The following is a 9654-nucleotide window of genomic DNA, read 5'->3' as shown; positions in this document are numbered from 1 at the left end:
GACTGACAGCCGACAATTTTTCAACCAACGGCTCCCGCACACTGCCCCAGTCTGCGCTGACAGTGACCGAGCATCACGATCCACAGCCGCGGCCACAGCCATTCAGCCTGCTTCTGACACCGCTGATTCTCCCCCACACCACTTAGCCCCTGGACCCACTCAGCGGGCCACGGACTGAGTCCCCATTCTTCTGGTTCCTCTCCCCCCCTTTTCCCCCTCGTCCACAGTCTCCTCTCCCCGTGTGGATGCACATCTTCCGGCACACCAACTTCAGATAGACACCACGGATGACCCGATCCTTCACACAGGCCGTCCATCCTCTGGTCCCATGATTTAAAATGTAAGTAAAAAATGTTTTTGTTTCCTCAGCTATTAATTAGTTTTTCGCCCTTTGCATCCATTGTCACACGATTTTCCCTGTCACCTTCCCTGGGTCGTTCGACCCGGCCAGTCAGCCTACCTAGTGTTGCGCCCTTTTTGGTTTTTCTGTTTTGCATATCCACAGGCACTCCTCCTGGGTTTCAGGGCTGCACACTAATTAGGGTCACATTTTTTACCCCCTTAATACCACTACAAGAGCGCTGTTTGTACGATTTGTGTTAATGTCTCCATAAAGAGGATCTGTCAGTGTGCCTTTGCTATTACAGAGGGGGATTGTTATCCCCCTCTGTAATAGCAATAACAATAAGTGTAAAAAAAAAAAAAAAAATCAATATAAATTAAAAAAAAGTTAAAAAAAACCCCCCAAAAATCTTAAGTTCCCCACCCCCACGTTTACGCACATATAAACTAGGGCTGGGAAAATTAACGATTAATTACCCGATTAATCGTTAAAATTTTTGATCAATTACAATTATTTTGATCACAAATGAAAACACTCACATCTCCGCCGTCTTCCGCGAGTCCCGTCAGAGATCCGGTGACGTCACCGGACTCCTCCCCCCTTCCAAGTGGCTCCGTCGGCTAACGAAGGGAAGGGGGGGAGGAGTCCGGTGACGTCGATGTCCGTGATGTCACCGGATCTCCTCCTCCTTTCCCTTCGCTAGCCGGCTGAGCCACTTGGGCCGGTGATCTGTCGACACTGAGAACTTATCGAGTTCTGCGACCGCCTGACTTCCGGTTTCGTTACAACTAAGAGGTTTGCCCAAGAAACTTGTTCTGCACGAGTACCAGCCAAGGCATTGGCCTATACACAATACAGCACAGCAATTAAGTAATAAAATGAACTAGGATCGCACTAATCCAGCACGTTATTATTCTGAGTTGCCCCACTCAAGCGGCGGCCATATTAAGTGGGGCATGTGAGATTAATAACGTGCTGGATTAGTGTGATCCTAGTTCATTTTATTACTTCATTGCTGTGCTGGATGTGTATAGGCCAATGTAGTTGGATCTGTATGTGCGTTATCATTTATCGAAATTAATCGATTAAAAAAAATTTCGATTAAATCGAACATTTTCATCAGTACCAGCCCCAATATAAACGGAAATACGTGTCCGGTGCACCAGCGCGCAAAAACGACAATTGCGCTACACACGTTACATATCGCCGTGAACGTTGCAGTGAGAGCAATCATTTTAGGTCCATCAATCACTGATAACACTAAACTGATGAGCGGTAACAGCTTTTAAGTGTCGCCTATGGCCAATTATGGGTATCATAGTTTTTTGAGGTTTTGCGCGCGCACGCAATTTTAAGGCTTGACATGTTTGGTGACTTTTTACCCGACATGACCCCGTCTCTTATATTTTACCAAAAAATTGTGTAATAATAAATGTTTTATCATTTAATATAGGGGCAACGTTTTTTTTTTTACATTTCGGTAATTTTTACTTAATATAGTAAAAAATAAAAACCGCAGTGGTGAATAAATACCACCAAAAGAAAGCTGTCTGTCGCTAAAAAATTGTATAAAATTAATTTCAGTACAGCGTTGCATGATGGAATAAATGTCAGTCAAATACTGAATACTGAAAAATGGCCTGGATGGGAAGGGGGTGTAACACCGCGGATTTCAACTGGTTAAAAAAACAGGGACAGGCAACAAGCATTTTCAGAAAGAGGCGAGTTATAGCAGCCTCTGTATGAGGTTTTATTTAGATCATATCTCACATTCGGAGCCCCTTTATACACTCTTTAACGAAAAATAGTGAAACATTTTAACAGTATCTTTTACTTTAGTCTCAAAGGGGCTGCTTTTAAAAGTGACTGACAAGACAAAGTGAAGTATATATATATATCCATATATACCCCTGGTGACAGCACAGTGCCATTCTTCAACTTCTCATCAAGGCTGTCTCTCCTCTGCAAGAGATGATCCCGTTCCTTCTGCAGGCCTTTGACCTCATCAGATATTCTTCTTTGCTCTTCAATATTGCCACTGTTCAGGTTCTTACTCTTATCCTTCAGTTCATTCTCTAAAGCACTTAGACGGGTAGACACCCTCAGCACGTCACTGTTTAATGCCTAGGAAGGCAAATAATAACCATTTAGACATGTGGACAACTTCAGCAGGTCATTGTTTAATGTCTAGAAGGGCAAATATTACCAGTCATCATTACTGTTTATAGTTCATAGCTGCTTAGATCTAAAGTTCTAGTTATGCTGCAATCATGATCTCTCTCCCTTTACTTTTTTCCTACCTTTTTATTGTCATTCCTCAACTCATTCATTAAATTATGTGTAAAGTCTGTAAAAAAATTTGGGGGCACAGAACATGTATATTCAAGAAAACTAGAGGAAAAACAAAACAAGGTACTCAAGAAGATGGTTGAATTAAGTATTTTCAGGTTTCCAAGGGTGAGGCAACAGTACCATCTTAGCCACAGAAAGGAACACACTTAGTATACTTCTGTCAAAATAACAACCCTAATTATGGGAAAATAGTAAACTGTAGTGCAAATAATCATTATGTTTCAAGGCACAATGTCCCATTCATCTGACAGATTACCAGGAAGGTACACTATAAAATACCATGCACAATGGGTCTAAAGTAAATATGTGAATCTGTACATCTAAATCTTGTTAGTAACGGTTTTGAGTGGACCCCAAACACACAAGTAGGACTGCATGTCCCTACTGACTTTAGAAAGTCTTGTAATACCCAGAAACAGCTTGACCCTAGGGCAAGCTCTAGGGAAGCCCATTTGATCCCCACTGGAACAGTTTACTGAGCAAACAATTAGAATTTAATATAATTATATGACACACTACTTCTGAGAAAGATTTCAACGATGGAAGGTATTTTCATATACCTGGCTTGAACGTAGCTTTTTTATCTCAAGATGGCTCTTCTCTTTATGCATTGCTTCCATCTTGGCAACACTCTCTTCCCTTTTCTTTAAGTCTTCCTCCAAATCACTCAGAGCATGACGCTCCTTCAATACCTTTTCAACCTCCTCATCAAGCCACTTCTTTTGTTCTTCCATTTTCTGGATAAACAGAAGGGTAAAGTAATTTTATAAGATCTACACAAATATGCAACACACGGCATACATCACAGAGTTCAAAATGCCCAAATTCTGTAACATTCAAAATCAGTTTGCATTAGGTAAACGACATCAACACTGCAATAATACAGTGGCGTAGTGGTTAGCGCTTCTGCCTTGCAGCACTAGGGGTCCTGGTTCAAATCTCGGCCAGGACACTATCTGCAAGGAGTTTTCATGTTCTCACTGTGCTTGTGTGGGTTTACTCCGGGTACTCCGCTTTCCTCCCACACTCCAAAGACATGCTGGTAGGTTATTCGGCTCCTCTCTAATTTGGCCCTGTATGTATGTGAGATAGGGACCTTAGATTGTAAGCTCTTTTGAGGGCAGGGATTGATGTGAATGTGTAACTATGTAAAGTGCTGTGCAAATTGTCAGTGCTATATAAATATCTGTAATAAAGAAATAAATACAATGCAACACTTAGAAGTGAATAAGCACATATAGTTTTTTTCTGTAATACCCATGCACAATTTTAGAAATACCTGTTGATAGTACAAGTAAAGTCCACCACATGCAACTCACTGATGGGAAGACAATGCTACTGCACTACTTCTGAATTCAGAGCAGCATATAGGCTGTGCTTGCATGCACTACAGTGGGATGAGAATATTTTTTTTAAATCAGGAAAAGTTTGCTTAAACCTCAGTTTTCATGCTTTCTGTATATGTCCAGTAGCCTATTAGCCTCTAAAACAGGCAGAGAATTAAGGGGAATTTCCAGCAATCCATAAAGACGGCACGGTCAGTAACTGATTCACTATGCAAATATATCATTTTTGAATATTGGGAAGCTCTATTAAATGAGATTTGACTTCAGATATAGAAGGAAGATAGTTTTTAATCAAATGTTTTAGTGTTAATCTCTTACCTATAATAATGATGTAATTAACTAAAAGAGAACTAAAGCCAAACATTTTTGGTTTTAGTTCTCTTTTGGGTCACAGGAGTTTATTTACTAATGTACTCTTGTGACCCAAAGTCAGTATATAGCAGGCTACTGCCCGCAACTTGCCGACAGCGCAGAGCCACTCTGAAGCTGGAAAGGATCGTGACATTTTTGTCATGATCCACCCCGCTTTGCCCATCTAGAGCCAGAGCTAGCCGTGCATGTCCCCCTCCCGTCTGTCCTTCCAGTGTGCGCTGGAGGAATATAGAGAGGAGGGGGGAATCCCTGCAGGGAGCGGTGACTAACAGTCACTGCTCTCTGCAGGTAGAAGCCGTGAGCTGAGCGATCAGTGGTTTGCGATCGCTCATTTCTCGAGCTATAGACTCTATGGACCTGCAAAAGACGTGATGATCTCAGTGGTCCTTGGACTGCTGGAGCAAAGGGGAGAAGAGGCTGAGGGGACCAGCAGGACCGAGGATCAAGTAAGTAAAACAGCTTTAATAGAGTCCCCTACAAAACAAGCACTTAACCCTTGCAGTGCGGGGGAGTCCCACCAAGTCCACCAAAACAGTTCCCATATAACCCCCTAACTTGAGCTTTGCTTACACACAGCAATCTGTCCATCAAAATTCCAGCTTTTTTATCTCCTTCTGCCTCTTATGTATTTTTTATCAAGCCTGAACTTGATGACCACTGGTACTGAGCCTAAAACAGATACACTCTAGTTAAGAATAAATCAATGCCAAAACTCACTAGCTGAAGCTGGTCTGGTATACTGGAAGCGCTCTTCTGTCTTCGAATAGATGCAATCTCCTCATTTTTCAGCTTCAGCATCTTCTGCTGCTGCTCGGTCTTTAGTTGGAGCTCCTAAACAATAAAATTTTGAAACATAATAGCATATTGAAGTTGATAGGCTCTACATATTAAAATTGAGCTTTAGATTTGAAACAATAAGGATTATTCATTTTACTGCAACCTGAAAAAGAAAGAACATATATACAATATGTTAATAGTAATAATTATCCTATTTTGGCTTAAAAAGTTGCATCACTCCAAGGTGTCAGTTGTAAAATGCAGGCATGCTCTAGGAGTGATTTATAGGAGGTGGAATGATATTTTGGATGGTTTTGGCCTAAAAAACAAACAAACTTACTAATCTCACTTACTAAATTCAGAAAAATTTCACAAGAAAAAAAAAAAAAAAAAGGACTTCCTGATATTTTAGCCAAAGCTAAGGAACATTGGAGGAATATCAAATTTGATCATTTGGAGGACATCTACGGTAGGTATAATTTTAAAACATTAAATAAAAAAGCAGTTAGTTCCTCTGCAGGCCTGCTATATTTGGGTTTACGAAATACATCAGCCACAGACAGAACTTCTGAACACATACACTCAATTTATGATAATGGTTTGTTCAGACATGAGTACTAGAACCCCAGGTCTTTTCTGTGCAGTTTCAGGGCAGTGATCAGGTGTCTTTGTGGGATGCTTACCACTGCAGTCTTTTAAAAGTGCAACCAAGAAGCTGCATTAGGGAGTTTGGGTTCATACCATATAGTGTAACCTGCATTGATGTAAACCAGGGCTGGACAAATTCCAGGAGCAAGGTAGCCAATGTTCCTTAAAAATTACAGCTGTGACTAACTTTTTAGGTTTTCTTTAGCTGTTGTCAATGAAGCTGACTCCTAAAATAAAATCCTGCTGGCTCCTGGATTGGATAGACTGGATCCCGAATTCCTTAGTAATTTGGTTCATTTCTGATCTAAACTGTAGTACTGCCTATAAAATGAAACACTGCTTTTGATTTACATGCATTGCGAGGGTGTGGTAAACTCCTCTGCAGCACTACAGTATGAATGATCCCTCATAGAGGTCCTAAAAGACACTGAAAACAGTACATACATTAAGTTCAGACTAAAAGGATGCAGTCCATAATACAAATACAAATTTTAGAGGAAGACAATATTTAAAAAAAACAAAAAAAAAAACCGAATATACTGATACTACACATACATACATACTAATGTAAACATCCATAATAAATACATGCAAATGAGAACCAGTATCCAAGTTTCAGTTCCCCTTACTGTAGCTCTCACCTGGGGCCCAGATTAGCTTAACATACAGTTTTCATTGAACATAACCTCTGCGTAAGCATTTTTCATGATATACTCAGTTTAAATTGCGCAGGTTTGTGACAATTCATTTGAATAACTAATTTAACAGCTACAGTTCAGACTATATTTGATGTTTTCTAAATTGGCACAGCATTTGCACCACCATTTACCTTAATTTGCTGTTGGTCCTTTTGAACGGCCAGTTCTAATTTCCGTTTTTTCTCATTCTCTTCTTTCAGCTTTTTCTGTAACTGACTTTGTTGCTGTTGCATGCTCTGAATGTTTTTCTCCAGATCGGATACACACTTCTCATTCTGAACAGAAAGACTTACAAGTTTTTTTGTGTCTTGCTGTTTCTTCTGTAGTACCTATGGGAAAGTAAAACAAGGAATCCATATGCAACGCATTTTCTGATGTACTTCTATAACAATCTGAATTGTTTACTTTTTTATTGCCAGCTATGGATCTACTAGGGCTTGTTTACAGTACAGTTGTTTTTAATAAAGTTACTACCAATATAAATGTTTCTTTAGCACACTATGCAACCAGAGAAAGGCCAACACTTACAACTTGCTTACATGTGTTTCTTTTTACTTTACTACATTTAATGCAAATAAAACCTTTTTTTTCTGGATAAACAGTCCTTTAAGGTCTCATAATTACTTCAGTTGACAGCATCTGCATCCTAACAATGAAAGGTAAACGGCACGTAAAGAGTTAAATTTAGTTATGTAGCATTTTATCACAGAAGAGATTTTTCCCCCCTCTTCTGCCATAAAGGTTGGTCCCCAGCCTGTCAGCATTGTTTCCTCTAATTGTACACTGAGCAGCACATGGCACAATGTTGTGCCCTGTTGAATCCCATAAGCATGCACAAGAATTACTTCACCCTGGCCTGGCCAATCAAGACGAAGGAAGACTCTGAACCTGGAAGAATAAGTTAAAATGGAAGCACCAGCAATGGAGGGGAGTGTAGACATTGCAGCGTTGGAGGTATGTGTGCCAAGCATACTTGCCTATCATGGAAAAAGGGTTTGGAGGGCCCAAAATTGTTTCTCCAGTTTAGTTCTGCTTTTAAGTGGCAATGTTTACTCCAGCAGAACTACCGGCATTATTACCCTATACAGTCTGTCATTTTAAAGTTTATGCTACCTACACTTTATTCTGGGTAGCAAAGTGGCTCAGTGGTTAGCACTGTGGCCCTTCAGCACTGCAATCCTGGGTCCTTAGTTTGTATATGCTCAATATGTGCATGGCCATCCTCAGGGTCGTCTAGTTTCTTGTCACAAATTAACAGCATAGTAATCTTTTAAACTGTCATGTTTATGTGTGCTATGGACTGTACATTGTAAGCTCCTTTAGGGGCAACGGCTGATGTAAATAGTACTCTGTAGAGCAAATATCAAATTTGTTAGAACTTAGTGAATCTAGTCCAACATCAAAAACCTACCTGCATTTTTAATTTTGCAGCCTCCATCTTCTTACGGAAGTCTTTCTGTAACTTTGCTTTCTGGACCTGATCCCTCAGCTCTTTGTTCTCTAGTTCTTGCAGCTGTTTCTGAGCGTCAGCCAGTTCAGTTTTCGCCTGCTCCGCATCTTGCGCCAGCTGGGCAATCTTCATAGAATACTGCTTGTTCACGGACTGAGCACCATTACCTTACACAAAGATTACATTGTTCAGGATCTGGATGTGTTGAAGTGTTTCTAAATTATCACAAGCAAACATGGATCCATAAATGTTTATAATAGTCACCAATACAAATCTCAACATTCTGGGTTTATTGCAGTGGCTTTTGTTTTGCAGGAGTCTACTTAGTGGATTGCAGATGTAAGAAGGACAATCTCCAAGCTAACCTTTTACATTGCAATTCTAATAAACAGACATACCAGGCTTGCTACTGATTATTGAGGTTGCTCATCGAATCAATGGACCAACAGTGAACCTTAGGACCAGGTTGATGGTCCAGTCGAGCTTTTTATCTCATCAGCAACCACTGATACCAATTATCTTGTCTGTTGTCTGTAAAGGGAGCATATTTTCTCATTAATCTACAGTAATGTAGTAGGGTATCCTTTCCACTGATCATTAATGCAGTGGGGTACTACCCTGTGTAATGGGGTATTCTTTTCACTGACTACCACCATTTTAAGAGGCCCTTCTTCCACTGACCACCATGCAACCAACACCTCTACCACTAACTACTAATTTAATGGGGTATTTCACTTTCTGATTTTTTTTCTAGCCATTATTATTCTTCAATAAGAAAATAATAATTTTGTCCTATAGAGCACATGGGTGTTAAAAATAATCCTTGTTGGAGGTCAAGTATGCAAGGTATGCCACATTCTTCTTTAATTGGTCAGTAAATATACAGTAGAAATTTAAGTTTTGTTTCGTTCCGAATTGACATTCGGATGCATCTAAATTTTTAAATGGCAACAATAACGATTCCTAATTTTTTCATAAAGGGGGCACCCAGATGCCGCCCCTTCCCCCTCGTGATTGAGTAATGGGTAGTTGTCAGCCCTACTCTTAACCAAATAAACAGTAAGATAGTAAATTAACACACCGCAGTTTTTGACAAGTCCTGCATTCATAAAAATAAAAAATAAAAAACATCCCACAATGTAAATCAATTGTCAATCACATAATTCAGCGATGTAGCTCCTTGTCAATCACAATGCCCACCGCTCACCGAAAGAAAATAAAAAATCAATCACGGCTCACAACGACATAAGACGAACTCCAGCCGCATCTGACAGCTCTGCACTGAATGTAAACAAAGGGACGGAGCAAATCATGACGTCACTGGACACTGCCACTTTGATTACATTCCTAAGCAGAACTGTCATTTGCTACACCTTACTCATTTACGGGGGGGTGTGGCATCTTGGTGCCTCCTTTATGAAAGGGGGTACCCAGATATAGATAAGCCCCCCTGCCTGCATATTGTCCCCATGTTGATGAGGACAAGGACCTCTTCCCCCACAACCCTGGCCTGGTGGTTGTGGGGGAAGAGGTCCTTGTCCTCATCAACATGGGAACAATATGCTTTGCCAGAGGCCTCCTCTGGCAAAGCACCCTCCCCATGTTCAGGGCATGTGGCCTGGTGTGGTGCAGAAGGGGTGGGGTGAAATAGGTTGTCCCCCTCTTTCG

The 9654-nt window shown here is 40.6% G+C and overlaps 1 protein-coding gene across 1 annotated transcript in view; it reads right to left on the bottom strand.

The window, feature by feature from the left end:
- KIF27 (kinesin family member 27) overlaps nt 1–9654 on the bottom strand; it is a 46047-nt gene that overhangs the window by 12260 nt on the left and 24133 nt on the right. Inside the window, exons 9-13 of the mRNA XM_018561630.1 lie at nt 7948–8153; nt 6668–6865; nt 5131–5244; nt 3256–3432; nt 2252–2467 (exon numbers count right to left, since the gene is read on the bottom strand). Of these exons, the coding sequence (XP_018417132.1) occupies nt 2252–2467; nt 3256–3432; nt 5131–5244; nt 6668–6865; nt 7948–8153 (911 nt within the window). The remainder of the gene's footprint in view (nt 1–2251; nt 2468–3255; nt 3433–5130; nt 5245–6667; nt 6866–7947; nt 8154–9654) is intronic.

The sequence above is a fragment of the Nanorana parkeri genome, unplaced genomic scaffold, assembly GCF_000935625.1.
Source record: "Nanorana parkeri isolate BGI_ZX_2015 unplaced genomic scaffold, ASM93562v1 scaffold535, whole genome shotgun sequence".
NCBI classification, from domain to species: domain Eukaryota; kingdom Metazoa; phylum Chordata; class Amphibia; order Anura; family Dicroglossidae; genus Nanorana; species Nanorana parkeri.
Note: the sequence above shows the minus strand (reverse complement) of the source record. Positions and strands in the feature narration are given on the sequence as shown.